Genomic DNA, 20,789 nt, shown 5'->3' with positions numbered 1-20,789 from the left:
TGGATGCTTTTTGGCAGGAGAATTGTTTGGATGTGAAAAGTGGCATCACAGCCATATTCAAAGACAGAAGCATGGTGCTGAAGAAACAGGAGATGTAAAATTGCGGTGCTGCAGTTCTGCTGCTGGAACTCCAGTGTAGATGCATCCTACAGAAAGGGAAGTGTTTTTTTCCATCACTGAAGGGAATCCACCTCTTGGAGCGGTGGTAGCTAAGTCAACAGAAGCACTTCTCCATCATCCTAGTTGCGTCTACACCAGGGATTAGGTCGGCACAGCTATGGTGCTTAGGGTTGTGAATTTTTCACACCCCAAGCAACATAGCTATGTCACTCTAAACTTTTAGTATAGATCAAGCCTTCAACTGTATTTTGGATGCCAAAGAAATGCAGTTCAGGGTACTGGATCCAGCTGTGTTCTCATTTAAGTCAACAGCAAAATTGCAGTGTGGGCAAAATTGAGTGCCTTTTTCTCCCTCATCCTGCTGAATTTAAAGATAGTTACCTCTGTCACCTGATACTTTTCAACCCTGCAATGGTTCTGATATAATCCTCATTTTCATTTTGCCACACTCACACACTTTAAAGTCTTCAGAATGAAGTGCAATTGTGGATGCTTATTCAATAGCTATACACACCACACTCAAAATAATCATGTATTTTACACACACACACAATCTGATCTCGGTGAAACACACACTGGATAAACTGAAGCAGACAGAGGTTAAAGCTTTGCCCAAAGGTGCAGCGTGTCAGTAGCAGAGATGATAATAAAATGGACAGGTCTTCAATCCCAGTACTTTTCTCTAGCCACATGACAGTACTCTCATCAAGACAACCAACCTTCCACTAGAACATACAACTATTCTCCCCCTCTTGAGCTCCCACAGTATAAATATAGCAGAGTCAGGAGTGCCGGGTTACAACAGGGTCACAATTTGTCATGTATATGTAATCATGTTCTAGAAACTCAGCTAAAGTCCTAGACAGGACCAGGGTTGTAGTTGGTTTTGGAACATGATCAAGGCAATTTGTAGTAGACAGCACAACAGGTTGGGGACAATGGTGTAACTATGTCCCCTGACTCACTGGTATTTGCAGCATTCATGTTTCCCTGCTTGGTTTCACATACTGTCGTTCAAGTACAAGTCACATACTTTTATGAAGGTATTTAATATAAAAGTTTTCTGGAACCTGATAATTTAACCTATTAAAAGACAGAGAGCCCAACTCTGCCCTTAGAGATGCATACACAACTCACTGCATTCAATAGTAGGCTCACATCCATATTCAAAGACAGAAGCATGGTGTTGAAGGAACACAAATGAACTATACTATGTTTTTTTAAGAGATGACATTTTTATAGGTATTTAATACTACAGTGTAGAAGATAAGATGCATAATGAATGCTAGCAAGAGCAAAACTTCCTTAACACTGTCTGCAAAGGTGCCTGAATGACAACAATCACAGCAAAAGCAGTCATTTTGTGCAGACAAAACTTTTGAGGCGAGATCCTCAGCTGCCCTAAATTGGTATAGCTTTCATTAAGTCAATGGAGCTATGCTGGCTTACACTAGCCAAGGAGCTGGCCTTCAGCATGTAATCAAGGCTGGTTGAGATGAAAACTAAACACAGTCTTGCAACAGTTTATTTTTAAACAATACTGTTTTTGTGCCTGACTGCTGCCTTTGTTGCAAGGAGGAACAAGTCCTTTTGGAGAGGTTATGAGTCCCTGCATATTTTGACTCTTTTCTCATGAGGCAGAGACTTCTGTCCTTTCCAAATTGACTTCCTGTTGTTAGAGGTAGAAAAAATATAGACAATGATCAGAACATATAAAGCACAAGGAAGCAGCTGTTAGGATAATTAAAACTATGTAGAATTTCTATTTTTTTATTTATCAGTCTGGTTTCTAATAGAATTTTTAACTAAAGGAAAGACATTCACAAAGGATATTAGGCATACATACATATTTTCCTTCTTTCATTCTTATTTACATGCTGTTACTTTTGGAAGGTGAGATTCCTGTTTCACATCTCTAGGATGGAATACCAATTTTGATTAACAGAGAAAGAATGTAGGTTCTGCTTTTCAACAATGTAACCCTTAAAGTGTCACCATGCTTATGACACAATGGAAGATAACCTGAGTGAGAAAACATATTAAAAAGCTACTGCTTATCAGACTGAGTAACAGCTTCACCTTTCAATTGGTATTCTGGACGTTAGATGCATCTGCCATTAAAAGAGATTCTGTTTTGATTAAAATGTAGTCACTGAATAGACTCTCTTCTAAAATGAACTCTTATCTCTACCATAAACTTGTAATTATACACCCCCTCTTTGGCAATCTTAGTGAAATATTGATGATAACCACCCTTTTATATGCATCATGCTGTCTTGAGCATGATTAAAAACGTTGCGAATCCCATACCTCTCAAGTGGTAACTGCTGTGAAAATCATAACGATGTATAAGAGAACAAAGGTGCAGTGTATATGGTAGGCACAAATACTACAGTCCTAACTGAAATTTCGCATGTTTGTTTAATATTGATTTCTGATTTTAAAGGTCATTTCTAATGTCAACTGACTCTAATATGGAATAAGGGGCATTTGAATTAACACATAAGAAACAACAGATTAAAATGCTGGTTTCTATTAAAAGCTGTATTGTTATCAACATCTTAATTTTTACCATTTTGGTTAGGGCAAAATTTCTTTGGCACTTCACAGCTGATCTCCTGGGGGCCTTTATTATGATTGTTGATTCCAACACCCCTTAGCATTACCCCATTAGATCAACACTCTGATTCTGGGCACAATCTGCCCCCCACTGAAATCAACAGGAATTTTGCCCTGGATTTTAATGGGAGCAGGAGCAGGCCTTTTAGAATCACATTTCCCCACATGTTCAAACATGGAAAGGGACCAAAATGAGTGACAAAACTGACTCAGCTGAATGTGCACTATTCTTCTATGATATTTGAGTACATTTCAGGGTAGTGTTGCATGCTCATCAGGATTCACTCTGTTATGATTCACGTTTGGCCACCACAGAAAGATATATAGCACTTGCCAAAAACTCATTATATTACCTGCCATTTTAACTGCTTAGTTGGTCAGTACAAACTCTCTTAGCAACCAGACGTACCCGTGAACTCCCCTCATGAATCATATAAGATATCACCATTTCTTTTGCAAGGGAAACTTCCCTACAAAAGAAATGGTGCTTGCAGGCTTATGCAAGCTACCCATCTTAATCTGCTGGTTCTCAGTTCCTGGGCCCTTGCAGGGCCAGTGTTTGTCCTACTTAAGACTAGTCTCCCTGGCATTCTAGCTACAAGGCATTCTAGCACTATGGCATTCTAGCTACATGGCATTCTAAGAACCGGCAGCCAAGACACCATCTCCACCATAAAATACTGGTGTGGAGGGCACGTGTGTCAGTCTGCAATGTCAAATTCATTGTCTCAGCCTGCTGAGCTCTCTCGCTTCCAGTTGAAGGAAATACACTATTGCTAATGCAGCTCTCAATAAGATTTTCAATCGTTAATACAATTAGCTTCTGGGTTTATGAAGGCATCTCCTTATTCCTGCTGAATCAGGAAAATAACCATAACATTGAAATTTATCACCATCTTCTTCTCACTGCATGAGGCTTCCCTGCAAAGAGGCCAACTCAAATTTATACAGCTCTTATGAGCTTCACATGAAGAGCTCTGAGATTCTGTGATGAGACAGAGAGAAGGTTGGGAGACCAGATGATTAAGAGTATTGGCACTGACTTTGCCTTTCTTCTTTCTTGTACGGGTTTGAATTGAGACCAGGTCCATCATTTCCATGAGATGGCTGCTCAGTGCCTCATGTCAATTGAGTTAGTGGTCTCAGTTTAGTTATTAATGAACAGACATCACCATCACAAAGACCACTGTCATAACTGATATGCTTGTTGCTAGGTCAACCAATTACCCGAAGACTTGACTGGACATGGAGAGACAACTATCCACTTGCCCTTCCAGTGCAGGGATGAGGCACATTAGTTGGGAAGTATGCCCCTGCGGTGACTTGTGCTGTCTTTGTTGTGTGAAGAACCATAGGACTCCAGTCTCAGGTGGCAGAGCTGACACTTCTCACACTAAATTCAGTTAGAAAGTCAGCCTTTTTACCGCAACATCACCACAGCCTAAGGAAATGGGGCCTCTGCTCTCATTTGCTGTATCTGGGCCTTCTGAAGTAACATGCACAGTCTTTACTGGGAATGCCTAAAATACCATTTGAAATCAAATTAACAAACTAAAATCAATAAGAAGTGGGATTTTCTTCACTAGAAGAGAAGACTTTTGTGACCTCCCTGCCCAACAGTAGAGGTGGCTGGCTTGAATAGCTAGTGATGTATGGCAGATTAGTTTCAACAGGCTATAGTGTTGTTTTGACACTCGTCAGGGGGAGGATATTCTTCTTATATCCACTGATCTTAAACAAGAATAAGAACTTTTCACTCAAAGAGAGAGATGATAGATTTTGAGGCAAACAAGTGCTAAGCACGGGGTGAGGTGGGGCAAAGATGGATTTCTTTCCTGTTTGGACCGCCATAAAGATCCCTGAGAAACAGACAGCGACTTTCTTAAAACTGGCCAAATTTACATACTGAGTCCAAATCCATACCCTGAAGAAAGTAGGGGGTTTGAGATCTACATTAGCTATAGTGATTCAGCAAGTCCCGTTTGTGATACAGACTGTGGAGAATTTTAACAAAAGGCCTTAACACATATCCAATGCCTTTAACTTGTTGCCGTGTCTGCTGACTGTGCATTTATAAACAAGGAAGCAGTTTTAAGAGCTATGAATACAAAGGAATCCTGAAAATGCTCCAATATTGCATCTCTAATTTAAAAAAAATCTCCTCTCACTTTACAACATCCAACAAAATAATGCTCTATAAAGCAAAAATAAAGGAGAAGAAACTAAAAGACAACAGCATTTCTTAGTTTATCAGAGTGCAGTTCATCGGAATTTCAAATAAGTCTTGCAAATAGGTACTGAAGGAATGGATTGAAGCTGTGCATACCAAAATTGTAAATATTATAAGGTTATGTGACACCAAAAATGTCACAGGCATAAATCCTTTCATAAGAAATTCTTAGAATTGGTTCTGTTTTTTGATGCACAGTAAATGTCCTGCGTACATTCATATCTTCATTCTGTTCCATGCATAACTACCCATAAGGCCCTGTGTCTCCATCAAACAAGGTTATTGGAGACTCCTGCTCCTTTGCAGTGGGGAAGCAAAAACCACTTTATTGCCATCAAAGGATGAAATTAACTATTTAGGCTACCACTTACCCTCTGTGCAAACTGACTGCCTCTTTCTCAGTGACATGCCTGACATTCAGCTGGTCTGAGAGATTGTGATCCCTGAAGCACTAGATATTGCCTTTGCAGTCCTTAGTCATTACTCCACAAAGACAGTGAAACTGATCAGGCAAATCTGTTTATTAAAAAAAGGACCTCTGCTCTCATGCTGTGTGTTTCTGCTGCCCTCTCTAAGAGCAGGACTCTTTAAGCCTCTTGATTTACCTTACTGCCTGAGAGAACACTGTGACAGAGACTTTCTTCACAAAGGAATTTAAACCAAAGATTTAAAGAACAAACTAAATTGCTATGCCAGCGACAGAAAAGTATTATGTGAAAACTGTTGGATCAAATGCATTCCTTAGAACTGTACTAATAGTTCTGTGACAGCCTATGCAGAGAAACAAAAGCAAACAAAGTCTGACTCTAATTTCCAACTACAACGCTTATGCCTACATACAGTGTATGCCAATATATCACAGGCAGAGCTGAGTTTAAACTGAAACCGCCATGTGGCCTCAGGTCAGCAACATTATAGCCAAAGTTACAGAAACAGATTAAGTCTACAGACTCAAACTAGGTCTACAGACTCATTCAGATTTAAATAAACAAACCAAAACAAAAATTTTCCTGTGCTTTTACTCCTCTCCTATCATCAGAATAATTATATTTTTACATTGCTGATAAGTACTATACACAATCAACGTTTTGAAATGCCTGTGCCAAAGTGGGACTCTTAAAGTGTTGGCACAAGATGGTAGCATTTTGAAAATTGGCAAATATAATTTGATCCTCTTTTCCCTCCCCCACTTTCTCCCCTAGAACTTTTAAGCCCCAATTCAAACACCACCAAATGAAACAATACGTGAACGAGTATTATGGGTATTATGAGAACTTGTCTGGAACTGACTATGAGTGACTGAAAAGAACACTTTGAGGATGTGTCGATTTGTAAGCTGTTCTCAAGACAGAAATATCCACATTCTAAAGGGCTTTTAAAAAATGTAGAAAACTGGCCCTGTTATCATCATGGGTATTTAGAACACCTCTAAACACACACAGAAAAGACAGATATTACTGACAAATTTTAACCAATGCTGAAGCTCTAAAAGCTGCTGTTTGTTGTTGTTTGGATACAGATGGGGCAATTCATTGCAAATGAATATTAAAAAGTACTTTTCTTAAATGTGTGTGTGTCATCCTGGTTTCCAGTCTCATCAGTTTTGCCTGTTGCTTGCTCCTTCATTTTTGCTGATCTTTTTACTAGATGTGCCCAAAAGTCTGAAGTAGAGCGTTCTCTCCTTGCTAAGAGAGTCATCCCCAACCCCACCCTGGCCCTGCTTCCAACCCCCTCCGCACACTCTCAGATAAGCCACTCTTTTTTGCTCTCGTCGATGGTCTCCGTAAAGTTGGGGTCATTGTTCATGATGGCTGCATCAGCGCTCTCAGCAGACTCCGCCCCCTTGGCCTCATTGGTGTGGTAGGTTCCCTTGTGACGGAACATGTAGCGTATCAGGAACACCAGCGTGCAAAGGATGGTGAAGATCACAACGGCGATGACACCTAACGGAAAGGAGAAATGACAGAAGCGGAAAAAAAAATTCAGGAATTCCACGGGGGCTTGATTTTACTGTCTACTTCGTATATTTACACCAATCTGGCAATTAACTACCACTGAAAGTTCACTTTTTTTGTTTGGTGCTACTAATGTCTATGGAATTTCTTTGTGGTTTATTCCAAAACTTAATCAAACGGAGTCCCCTAATCCTTACTGCAATGGTTGAACCTCAACATTATTACTATTTATACAGTCCACAGGTATATTTGGTGCTTTATGGGTTGTCATAGAGACAGAGCGCCCAACTACTCCCACTAAATACCAGTATAAATGAAGATGAGTTACCTGGGCTTTCTCAGGGCAACTACTTGGGGGACAGAATCCACATGCCACCTGTAGGTAGGCCATGGAGATGCAGCACAGGCCTTCTATGATGCCCACTGCATTTGTCTGGAATAGTGGGTACTGGCCTTCTGAACCCCCAAGAGGTCAGGTGAGGTTGCCCCTCATCTGATCTACCCTCAACTGCACCATCCTATTTAGAGTCACCTCTGCAATAGCTTAGTTGAGGCAAGTACTGAGTGCTTTGACATAGCAAGCCCCCTTTATGACCTTCCTCTTGTTCTCTAAGGGTGTTAAAGTTAAAGTGTGGTGTAGAGGGCCGGATGGGCCCTCTGTGGGTGCGTGAATTTCATCCAGAGTGGGAAACTGCAAGGTTCTCACGCTAACAATCCTAGAAAGTCTTTTCTCTTCTGCAGTAAGTAATTTTATATGAGGCTTGGTAATTGATGAGCTGGGCATTCAGGGTGTTGTTTAGTTACATTCCCTATATTCAGAGATGCAATTCTGTGCTTGGAGGAAGCCCAGTTTGTATGGGGGATAAATACTGATGCTTGTCAAAATATTTTCAATTTCAAATGTTTAAAATTAAAAATGGGGTACTTTTCACAAAATATTTTGTAAACATTTTTCTATTTTCCAACAAGTTATAGAGACTTAGGTTTTCAACCTAAAAAGAGGCAGATTTGATAATAAATTCACAAGGATACTTAAGTCACCATCACCATGCCTAGCTTTTAGGTTACCAGAAAATCAGTGGGATTCACAGAGCTCTCAGGCTCTCTATAAAATGAATGGAGAAAGATAGGCACATCAGGATGGGATTCACAAAAGCAAGCACATTAGATGACTCCCTCCCTAAGATAGCCAATGGGAGATGCCAAGCTCAGGGAGGGGCGTACAAGACCCCCACCCCCCACTCCTGTCAGAAGTAGGAACCTAAGTCTGGAGGCAGGGAGACACTTCCCTCTGCTTTCAATTCTCAGCTGTAAACTCTCTCTTGGGATTAGTTACCTATGTCATTTTAAGAGGAAGGACTCCCTCGTAGCTTTTAGCCCAGTGGTTAGGGTGCTCTCCTGAGCTGTGGGCAATCCCCAGTTGAAATTCTGCCTCCACCTGATGAGGAGACGGGATCTGAACAGAGATCTGCCATCTCTCAGGTGAGAGCTCCAGCCACTGGGCCATGGGCTATTCTGTGGGGACCCCAAGTCTCTCCCATTAAAGCTTTTCCCCTGTGCATAAATAATTAAAAAACCGCTTTGGAGCAGGGGACTAGATCCCCAGTCTCCTACCCCCATGTGAGTGCTCTAACCACCAGGCTACAGACTCTCTCTTTCGGCACCCCCATATAGAAGCTGTTCCATTGTGGATAAATGAAAGAAAGCTGTGGTAATTTCCCCCTAAAACAGATTTTAAGATGAAAGGTTTATCTTTTAGAAAAATACTTGACTGCGTTTGGAGATTAATGTGTAATACTATCCCTCTCCAGCATACTACAGTGCTAATTAAAGAGGGGCTCAGACCCAACCCCCTTATCTGAATACCCATTTGTATGGTGTAGGCCAGGAGATCTAAGCATATATATGTCTATGTATAAATCTGAAGCAGGATCCCCATTTTGCAGATAATATCTGAATTATGATTAAGAAAAAAATGCTACTCACAAATCAGTTTCACTAAGGAGCAGTCTACACTAGGAAATTAGGTTGGTATAACTACATTGTTCAGAGGTGTAAAAAATGTACACCCCATGAGAGAGGCAGTTAAACAAACCTAGCCTCCGGTGTAGCCAGAATTCTCCCATTGACCTAGCTACTGCCTCTCGGGAAGGTGGACTACCTATACCGACAGGCGAACCCCTCCCATCAGCATAGGTAATGTCTTCATTGAAGTGTTGCAGCTGTGCTGCTGCAGCATTTTAAGTGTAGACAAGCTCTTAGATGGCGAGGCCAAATTGTGCAATTAATAACGTGCATTTGTAATTATTATGAGGTTATGTGAGGTGTCAGGGCAGAATCTGGCCTCTAAGTAGAGGTGAGGCCAGCGTGATAGCCAGGGGTAGCTCTAGGCATTTTGACACCCTAAACACAGTAGGCAGGCTGCCTTCGGCAGCTTGCCTGCGGAAGGTCTGCTGGTCTTGCGGCTTCAGCAGACCTCCCACAGGCGTGCCTGCGGGAGGTCCGCCAAAGCTGCGGGACCATCGGACCCTCCGCATGCACACCTGTGGGACGTCCGCTGAAGCCACGGGACCACCGGACCCTCTGTAGGCAAGCTGCCAAAGGCAGCCTGCCTGCCACCCTCGCGGTGACCGTCAGAGCGCCCTCCAGTGGCTTGCCACCCCAAGCACTTGGAGTGCTGGGGCCTGGAGCCACCTCTGGTGATAGCTGAATCATGTCAAGAGTATTACAGAGTGTGCTTGATCTACAACCTTTGAATTACAGGCTTGAGCCTACTTCAGTGGGAGCAGGATCAGGCCCCAGGTTCACGCTGATTGGTGTGTACGAGTTCATTACACTAAATGGCAGGACATTTTACCAGTTATACCAATACAACTACACTGAATAAAAGTGGCTTTTTTTGACTTTAGCTTAAATAGTTTCCAAAGTGCCACTAGCTAAACTGAAAAAAGGCACTCTTCTACTGGGCTACGAAGGTCTACATGGGGAGTTTTAACAGTATAACTACAGTGGCTTAAATTCAAACCTTACCTTAAACTGGTATAACTGTCCCATGTAGGGAAGCCCTTTACTAAACCAAGCAGTCTGAACACACTATTTTCTGCTGTTTCAAACTTCTACACACAAGCCAAAAAACATCTTACCAGGGCATATATTTTTCTTACCTCCAATAATGGCTGAGTTCCTGTTAACTCCATCTCCTATAGCTTGACCATTGTATGGGAAATCAGCACTGGCTGTAAAGCAGGAATCAAAGATTCATGTTATTATACATCAGTTCCGGAAAACTCACAAGGCTGGCTTAAAAATACACTTGTCACAAGCCCAAGATCCTAAAATAAATAAAGTTAAAAAAAGTCAGCTGCAATTTGTATTTTTATTTTTATATAAGAAACTTTCCCCTCTGCCTGATATCTCAAAGCCACTCCACTCAACCCCAAACCAGTCAAGAATCTAAATGAAATACAAGAGGCAATCCAGCAGTATGTGTTAACACATAGTCGAGTATGTCTGTGGCATCCTGAACTAACAAAGACTTTTATACGATTTTTTAATTTATTTCTCCCTAACAGTGGGAGATCATAGTGTGCTTCTAATGAGATTTTTGCCTTAGTGATACTAGACATTGCTGTCCAGGAGGGATTCCAATTTCTCCAGCCTTTAGGGACTGCTATACAATACCAGCAAACTGTGTGACAGAAAAAGGAATTCTCTTTTTTGTTGCACAGCCTAAAGCAAACAAATGAGTGATTGTGGTAGAGATGAGCCAAAGAATCAGTTCAGCTTTAGGCTAAAGTTTGGATGGGAAGTTCCAGGTTTGGCCATCCACAGAATATTGAGGAGTATTTTCAAAAGGAATCTCATCTATTTAATCTGTGATCATAATTTTTTTGTATTGCCCATCACTGCTAGCTCTATACTGCCAACCCTGGTAGTTGTGCATATGGTTGCACGCTTACAGCACTCGATACTTTGTCACTGAAACATGATAATGTTTTCAATGAATCAACAAGAAAATTTCAATAAGAAAACCATTACTGGAGGAGATGCAGAAATTGGATAAATTATTTATTACTCAGGTCAATATTTAAAGTGTAGCTGTTCTTTTTTCTTTGGTGTATCTTGTAATAGGTTGCCATTAAAGACCACTGATGCAATCCAGAGGCTTGCTCATTATGGAGTTTAACTTTCTCTTCTTAGGCATCTAGGTTCCTTTTGTGCTGCAAAGCAGCTGCACCAAAGTCTTAATAGCTCAGAATCACCTCTCTAGCTCCAAAACTCTCTTCAGACCCCATGACCCCAAGTGGTTTCCCATGTGTATACTCTGGGAGCAGAGCCACGGTGTGTTAAATAGCTAATAGTCTGACCTCCTGTATAACACAGGCTGCAGAACGTCCCCAAAATAATTCCTGGAGCAGAGCTTTTAGAAAAACAACCAATCTTGATTTTAAAATGGTCAGTGATGGAAAATCCACCACGGCCCTTGGAAATTGTTCCAATGTTTAATTACCTTCACTGTTAAAAATTTATATCTTATTTCCAATCCGAGTTTGTCTAGCTCCAACTGCCAGCCATTGGATCATACTACACCTTTCTGTACTAGACTGAAGAGCCCATTATTAAATATTTCTTCCCAGTGTAGATAGTTATAGACTGTAATCAAGTCACCTCTTAACCTTCTCCTTGTTAAGCAAAATAGTTTGACCTCCAGGAGTCTATCACTATAAAGCATGTTTTCCAACCCTTTAATTATCCTGTGGCTCTTCTGTGAATCCTCTCCAATTTATCAACATCCATCTTGAATATACAGTCTGCCATTCTTCTTCCTTGGATACAAACAGGAGTTCTTCAAAATTCTTATTAATATTAGCTCACTAGTCAGTTAACATCTAGACACTCGTGTATGTGGTCTACTAGGATCTACATCAAAGAGGAATAATAAATAATCTATGTGGCATTAATACACAGGTGCACCAATGTGGGAGCTGTTAATAGGCAAGAGTGTTCATTTTCTCCATCACAGTTTGGCGACTCTTCAAATCCTTCCATTATCTCCAGGACATTAACTGTAAGAACATATCCCAGCAGGACCGTGTTCATTGCCCGATACTTGTTCCACAATAGCCACAAATGATGACTTGCTCAGAGCAAATAAGCGTCACGAAGCTGTAGTTATTACACGTAGCTAACCTTCACATAGCAAAAGCAATTATCTTGCTCATAGGGATTACAGCTGTACTGCTGCTGCATTATTAGGCTGAGGAAGAAAAAAGAAAGCTGCCTTCCTCATTCAGAAATTTCAACCAGTCACTGCCATGCTATTTAGGCAAAAGTATCCCAATTCTACAAAGAAGCTAAACACTGTGCACCACCCTAGCCATTATTCAGGACCATAAATAGGGCCATTTAGTTATTTGGGATGTAAAGGCTGGGCTGGAACTATATTGGTAGTCTCCTTCGATATTCAGGAATCCCTTAATTTCCACTCTGTCTCTCTGTTTTACAGCAGCCAACTGTCCACCTTCATCAATCCACTGGGAATCAAAAACATGGCAAATAACTCTTCTGTGGAAGCAGTCATCCTGGAAAGTAACCACTTCTCTGGTTTGGGAATTCTGTGATTTTGCTTTGGTAATAAATGCGATAAAATTCTGCTCTGGCGGCTGTGGCAGTATGCATGCATGGTTACCAACCAGAAACGAAGAGTGTAAAGTGAGGACATGCCAGCACCATTGTGCCAAACACAGGGCTGACATGTGATGCACTGAACTGCTTTAGGGCAATCCAAACTCGACTATGGTTTGTACACACCATGTCATCTGATACACTTGCAAAGTGCAAGGCAGATTGGGAAACTGGTACATAGGGTAGTGTGGGAGACAGTCTGGGATTATGGAAAGACACATTTGCTAGATGTTTCTGTTAGAATGATCAGCAGTGTAATAGTTAACACCATTGACATTTAATTTGTCACCAACAGGCTCCAGATTCAACAATTCACTGAGATGCATGGAGTAACTCCTAAATGGGTTGCTACTATCCTCTTAACTTCTTATATCAGGGGTTCCTGAAATTTGTTAGAGCATTCTTCTCGTAACCACAGAAAAAAGCTTTTAAAAGTGATTGTGGGATAGTAGGGTGACCAGACAGCAAATGTGAAAAATCGAGACAGGAGGTGGGGGGTAATAGGAGCCTATCTAAGAAAAAGACCCAAAAATCGTGACTGTCCCTATAAAATTGGGACATCTGTTCACCCTATGTGAAAGGCATGTAAAAATTGTGTGTGGTTTTTATGGTGACTAAGGAAAAATCTTCCTAGGGAAGGGTGGAAGGACACAGTCTTCCAATGAAAGCTGCATCCTTGGAGACAATTAAAAACCTATGCTGGACAACACACAAGAAAACATAGGGAATAATCCTGCACTGGGAGCAGAGATGGATTAGATAAGCCAATGGACTTGATTCTGCACTGCCTTGCACATTGCACTGTCATTTCCCAATGACAGCATTTTACATGCTTTGATTGTGCAAGTGCAAGGCAGTGGAGAATCAAGACCAATATAATTTTCATTTTGAAGTTTTGCATGATTTTCTTCCTTATTCAGGTCAACACATTTTAGGAATAAGAATGGTAACATACTGCAGGATTACACCATATAGGGCTGCATTTGTCTGATAACAGTTCAAATTTTAGATACATTTAGATTTAGATGTAGTGTTTTGAATATTTACTGTTATCAAAGTTCCAAACTGATCTGCAGCATATTACATCACTCAAAAGCCTGAACCCCTTTGTCTTTTTACTTCTCAGTCAGGGGTGGCTCCAGGTCCCAGCATGCCAAGCGAGTGCTTGGGGCGGCAAGTCGTGGGGGGCGCTCTGCCAGCGCCACGAGGGCGGCAGGCAGGCTGCCTTCAGCAGCTTGCCTGCGGAGGGTCCGCTGGTCCGCGGCTTTGGAGGACCTCCCACAGGCGTGCCTGCGGAGAGTCTGCTGGTCCCACAGCTTTGGAGGACCTCCCGCAGTCCTAGAGCCACCCCTAGAACCTAGAGCCACTCCTGTTCTCAGTAGACACATCTGCATGCCACTGGGTGCCTCACTAGGACTTCAGACAAGAACTGATGACATATTAGTCATGCCGGCCTAAGCTATTACCATCATGAAAATTTCATGAACAGTTCTTACGTTTCACCTGTTAAGAAGGAAAACAAATACTTCCTTTTATAATTAATGTAGAATATGAAACGCTCTGGTGCTCCCAAAGGAACTGTAGAGTTAAGTGCTGATCAAAGCCTAGCTGTAGATAGCTAAGCACTGGTAATGGACCCAAAGGGAAACCTATAAAAAACTGCCTTGGGACCAGGAAAAATTGTCTTTATGAAAAGCGTGTGTATGTGTGTAAACCTCCAAAGACAGGGTTTCTGTCTTGTTTCATTTTACAATCGCATCTGGGAAGGATTTTGACTTCTCTTCTCTTCTCTCTGTTGGAGTCATGGAAGGAGGTTACAAAACAGCCCTAGGGTGGAAATAGTTCCAGTCCACTCTACATATACCCTGCAAGGACGGGAAAGAACTAAGAATAGAGAATAGTGCAGTTCAGGAGTTGGGAAACTCATTTACATGGGTTGCCTACTCTGCAAGCAACATGTCTACTCAGACCCATGCAGTGAGGAAAGTCTGGTTTTCTGTTTGCCTTCAAGAGACTGTATCTTGTGAGCTAAATAGGGCCCTGGTTCAAGGTATTTGTATCTCTTTCTACACTCACACATACATACATCTGAGCAATAAAGACTGTTTGATTATTGTCCCTTTGATACAGATTTTGGAGACCCTTGCTACTCTGTGCTGTCACATTAAAGGTCTTGGATATTGAGACGTGTAATGCCATTACACCTCTCTCGGTGAAAGATGAAGCCTGTGGTGATGAGTCTTGAGGGTTAATGGATTTTAAACTAATATACTTGTAAACTGAGAAGTCTGAAAAATAGCAACTGCTGTATTCCCAATTTGTACATTAACGTGCCTATAATTTGTAGCTCCTATATTTGTAATTTTTAAAAATGGTGGGCGCAATCCTGCCCCTGCTGAAGACAATGAGGATTTTGTGGCTGATTTTAATGAAAGCCGGATCAGGCTCTTTATATGCAATGTGTGCATTAATTTTATGAAAAAAAGAGACAAAACAAAAAAACCCAAACTTTTATATGGAGGATGTGGGATGAGGTTGGAGCAAAGAAGAGAGCTTCAATATTCAGAGTCAAAATATAAATTTAAACTTGAAACTAGAAAGGCACCATCCTTGGCCTTCAGCTTCAGAGTGTTTATGCTAGTTCACTAAATTGTCTTCAGTCTCTGGAGAGAGAGCTAAAGGAAAAGCGAGGTAGTAGAACCAAAAATTTGGATATCAAAATGCCTCCCTCTCCACTATTTAATAATTTCCCTTAACAGGATTCCTAGTTATTGATAATACTTGTAAAATAAATATGGTCTTAGCACTGGTGACAGTGACTCTCTTTTTAAACTAAACTACTAACTTTCTTATTCCTAGACTACATGATTAACATTCTACTCAGTGCTATATGAAATAGCTACAAATGTGTGGGTCTCTTAGCAAGTACCAAAACAATGTATCGGTTTGGAAGGTAGCTAAACATCAACTGGCTGGTGCATCTGATGAAGTGTCAGGAACTACAGATTTTGATTGTATCTTTTAAGAGAAGAAAAACATGCATAATTGTGAAAGAGAACCAGGAAAGAGGGAAGGGTCAATTTTTAACTCTCCATCAGTAGAGATTACAGCAAATTCCAGCACCATAATTAAGAATTTAAGGCGCAAGCACTGACATTGCCAAATCTCAGACGCTTTCCTTAGTTTGTCTCCCTGCTCCTTAGGAATGAGAAAAATATAAACTGTTACATCTTAAGAGCTATTACCTATTAATATTAATTTGCAGTGTTGATGATGAGCAGCTGAGCTATAAAGTTTTGCTTGGTTTGGGTCCTGGCTACCCAAGAAAAGCACCTCTTCCCTGTTAGCAAATGCACCAGAAATCAAACTTGCACATTTCTGCAGATACTCCTTAGGTATGTAAATCTGAGGGCTGAAGGTGGGTCATTCTCATCAGAGATCCCCTGGCTCTGCAACTCATTTCTCAAGTGGCCTGCCAGAGGCTGACTCTGTAGGCCTTAAAGGCATGATGTAGGGGCTTTTTGAAATCTTTGCATGAGTGGGCAATGATGAGTATAGCTTATAGCTTAATGTCAGTGAGTACTGTGATGCCAGCAATGATTAACAAGCATGTTAATTTAAAAAAATACTGTTCAGTGCCCAGAAACCATGTAATACTTTAAAAATATGGCCTCATTCTCAGTACAGATGCTTAGTACAGTGACATGCTTGGCCTTTTGTCCTCTAAACACTTTCTGGATCTGCACTTTTTGTGTCTTCAGAGGTCAAGTTTGGAAATGGAGGAGCCCATCATGAATAAACATGACTGATTCTTTTCTTCTAACTCATCTGTCACTACAGATAGGGATCTGTAGGAAAGACTCATCTGTTGCTTTCCTCTGAAGAAGATGATGAGAAAAGCTTCTTATATCATCTGTTATCGAGCTGTCTCTTGTGCTGCTGGAAGCACCATTACAAACGAAGATCAACCATTTAGTGTGCTATTCTCCAAGAGGTCTGAAATTGGGAGATGCTCCATATACTGCATTCACAGCCCAAGATAGTTTGAAATCAGAAATAGTATCTGCAGCTAATAATGCTTGGGATCCTCTGCCTTCATGATCCAAACGTACAGGGGCAAAGAGAATATAATATACTAAAAGCAGCAGCTATTCAGTACTTCAGCTGCTTTTTGAACTAGTGCATCCTTGAACAGCATTTCTGAGATATTTCCTGTCAAAAGACAATTGCTCTGTCTACTAACATGTGGAAGGGCTAATGGTCATCGAAAAGAACCTTAGAAGCCCAACCTTACTCACTGACAACCTCTAACGCTGCTCAGGAAGGAGATGGATGTCTTTGTTCAAAACAGCCACGGTGCTGATATATTAGTCACATCATCCCTAGTGAAAGGTTTAACATAAGTTGGTGAGTTAACCATGTGACATTACATCCCATACTCTTCATAGAAATACGCTTATGATATGAATATGGCATAACTAAGATGTATTTTATGCAAGATGGGTAGATCATGTGAGATATCAATGGAAAGGTTATGATTTACTGAATATGGTTATCCAATGTGTATGCATGTATCATTTCTATATCTGAAGTTAGCTATATTAATTACGTAACAATTACAACTGTGTTTCCTGGGGAACACCCACCAGACAGTATGCAAACAGCTTGGATGGGCCATTAGGGGGAAGTCTTTGAAGATGCTAATCTCCCGCCTTCCTGAGAAGTTTCCTGGGATGCTGCTTTGACACTGCAGGGTCAGCTGATCATGTCACCTTGTACTGGACACCATCTTCAACTTCTAATGTTTTTCCATAAGAGGGGGTGGGAGTCAAACTGGGAAACATAGGATTCCTGCCATATGCAAATCCTATCTAAGGCCGGGAGTGAGTTAATCTTGGTTCTTCTCCAATGCCTCCATTCCCAAGAAGAAAGACTGATGAAAACTCCTGAAGAAACAAAGGAACTGAGCGGGGGGAAGGGAGGAGGGTGCAGGGGCTGAGCCCAGATGAAAAAGGTCTGGCCTGTGAAAGGCATACCTGGAGATTTAAGCTGAAAGTAGTGCAGTTTACCTTCAAGAAACTCTGCAACCTGCATGAAACAACATTTAGGGTAAGAATTTGCTACTATTAACCAGTTAACTTAGTGCATTAAGTTTAGGTCTCATGTTTTGTTTTATTTGCGCAGTAATCTGCCTTGATCTGTTTGCTATTCCTAATAATCACTTAAAATCTACCTTTTCTGGTTAATAAACTTGTTTGTTGTTTTTTCTAAAACAAGTTTGTGTAATTCATAACTAGAGGAGGAGGGAGAGAAGCTGTACATAACTTCTTCCACATTGAGGAAGGGGGTGGATTTAATGAGCTTACGCTGTATAAATCTCTATGCAGCCCAAGACAATATAATTTTGGGATTGCATCCCAAAGGGCGTGTACACTTGACTGCTGGGCAATCCCTGACTGAGTCTTCCCACACAGAACTGATCTCAGTGTCTGTGTATCTTTCTGCAGCTGAGCGTGTCCCTACCTGTGTGTGTGTGCTGGAGAAGACTTGAGCGCCTGGCACAGCAGGACAGGGTGAGGGATCCCAGGCTGGTGGAACGGGCAGGCTCAGTGGGACCTTGGCACAAAAAGCGGGAATGTGCTAATAAAGTTTGCGGATGACACAAAGCTGGGAGGTATTGCTAACACAGAGAAGGATTGGGATATCATACAGGAAGATCTGGATGACCTTGTAAACTGGGATAATAGTAATAGGATGAAATTTAATAGTGAAAAGTGTAAGGTCATGGCATTTAGGGATTAATAAGAAGAATTGTTAGTTTATAAATTGGGGATGCATCAGTTGGAAGTAACGGAGGAGGAGAAGGACCTCAGAGTATTGGTTGATCACAGGATGACTATGAGCCGCCAACGTGATATGGCCGTTAAAAAAGCTAATGTGGTTTTAGGATGCATCAGGCAAGGTATTTCCAGCAAAATAAGGAGGTGTTAGTACCATTATATAAGCACTGGTGAGACCTCATCTGGAATACTGTGTGCAGTTCTGGTCTCTCATGTTTAAGAAGGATAAATTCAACTGGAACAAGTTCAGAGACGGGCTACTAGGATGATCCAGGAACGGAAAACCTGTCTTATGAAAGAAGACTCAAAGAGTTTGGCTTGTTTAGCCTACCAAAAGAAGGCTGAGGGGGATATGATTGCTCTTATAAATATATCAGAGGGATTAATATTAGGGAGGGAGAGGAATTATTTAAGCTTAGTACCAATGTGGACACAAGAACAAATGGATATAAACTGGACACTAGGAAGTTTAGACTTGAAATTAGATGAGGTTTCTAACCATTAGAGGAGAGTGAAGTTTCTGGAACAGCCTTCAAGGGAGTAGTGGGGGCAAAAGACATATCTGGCTTTAAGACTAAGCTTGATAAGTTTATGGAGGGGATGGTTTATGGAGGGATTATGCTAATTTTGGCAATTAATTTAGCAATTGATCTTTGATTATCAGCAGGTAAGTATGCCTAGTGGTCTGTGATGGGATGTTAGATGGGATGGGATCTGAGTTACTATAGAGAATTCTTTCCTGGGTGCTGGCTGTGAGTCTTGCCCACATGCTCAGGGTTTAACTGATCGCCATATTTGGGGTTGGGAAGGAATTTTTCCTCCAGGGCAGATTGGCAAGAGGCCCTGGAGGTTTTTTGCCTTCCTCTGCAGCATGGGGCATGGGTCACTTGCTGGAGGATTCTCTGCAGCTTGAGGTCTTCAAACCACAATTTGAGGACTTCAATAACTCAGACATAGGTTAGGGGTTTGTTATAGAAGTGGATGGGTGAGATTCTGTGGCCTGCATTGTGCAGGAGGTCAGACTAGATGATCATAATGGTCCCTTCTGACCTTAAAGTCTATGAGTCTATGAGTATATCAGGTGGCACCCAACCTGTCACAAACCACGTGTAATTTCCCATATGGTATTGTGTCAAATGCTTTACTGACATCCACATGAATAAGATCTATTGCATTCCCCTTGCCTAAGAAATAAATTTTCTTATCAAAGATATCAGCTTAGTCTGGCATGATCTACCTTTGGTAAACCCATGTTCCATTTATCTTCACGTCTTTAATAATTCTTTCCTTCAAATTTGTTTTAACGTGCTGCACACTGCTGGGGACAGGCAAATGTGTCTGTCTGCAGTTGCCTAGATCATCTCCCTCCATATCTTAAATATAGGCATTACATTTGCAATTCTCCAGTCACACAGTACCACTGCCAAATTAACACATTTATTATTTATTTAACTGTGGTTTTTTAAAATTACTGAAGACATCCACTCTGGTTAATCTGCATTTAGACAGATTTTAAAAAAAACCCTTCAGTACCAAATAAACCAGAAATTACCCCTTTGAAGCTTTTCCATCTTCTGTGACATTACATTTTAAGGTGCAAGCTAATTATGGTTAAATACACTTGTAAAATTGTAAACAACGTTATGTTAAAACGCACAGTACATATAGAAGGTAATTTCTACAATTGCAATACTTTGTCCTTTTTATACTCTGTATTCCAAAATACCATAAAAGGTTAGACTACATTTTGACTAATTATTTAAAGTCAATTTTAAAATCAAACCTACTTGATTATCTCTTGTGAGCTGAGAATTAATGGGGGTTCTGTAGAAGGGGAATTATACTGCTCATTTGCATTGGTTTCATTCGTCTTTACCCCAGTAAATCAGACTACAGTGGAGAATGACTTGTTGAATTTCACTGCTTCATCATCATCACCAGAAAGAGTCACCATGGTAACAGTGAAAGACTATGCATTATAAAAATACTCAGCAAGCTAAACAAGATAATGCTTTAAGATAAAGTTGTTCAATAGTATGGCAAAGTGCCAGAAAGGGGGGTGAAGCAGCATTTTAACTCTAGCAATGAATCCAGAAGGAAATGAAAATGCTGATTGTATTAATTCTAAAAGTATGTGAATTCAGTGCCAAGTACAAGTGCAAGAATGATAGCCTTAGAGACTGATGTCCTGTGTGTAGCACAGGCAATGGTAGTGCATGCCTCCCCACCAATGTGTCTCAAACCTGACTCACAGGAACCACTTCTAAGTGCAAAAGGGTGATTTAGTCTCTAGGGCCCATTCTAGTTTTGTCTCTATGGCTGCCAACCTGAGAGCTAATT

General features: G+C 41.0%; 1 protein-coding gene across 1 annotated transcript in view; it reads right to left on the bottom strand.

Moving 5' to 3' along the window:
- CNTNAP2 (contactin associated protein 2) overlaps positions 1–20,789 on the bottom strand; it is a 2,322,964-nt gene that overhangs the window by 562,744 nt on the left and 1,739,431 nt on the right. The window contains exons 23-24 of the mRNA XM_075062605.1: positions 10,089–10,160; positions 5,334–6,912 (exon numbers count right to left, since the gene is read on the bottom strand). Coding sequence (XP_074918706.1) covers positions 6,713–6,912; positions 10,089–10,160 — 272 coding nt within the window. The 3' untranslated portion in view covers positions 5,334–6,712. The remainder of the gene's footprint in view (positions 1–5,333; positions 6,913–10,088; positions 10,161–20,789) is intronic.

This window comes from Chelonoidis abingdonii, chromosome 2 (assembly GCF_003597395.2).
Source record: "Chelonoidis abingdonii isolate Lonesome George chromosome 2, CheloAbing_2.0, whole genome shotgun sequence".
Classification (NCBI taxonomy): domain Eukaryota; kingdom Metazoa; phylum Chordata; order Testudines; family Testudinidae; genus Chelonoidis; species Chelonoidis abingdonii.
The sequence above is the reverse complement of the archived record's forward strand: the minus strand, read 5'-3'. Positions and strand labels throughout refer to the sequence as shown.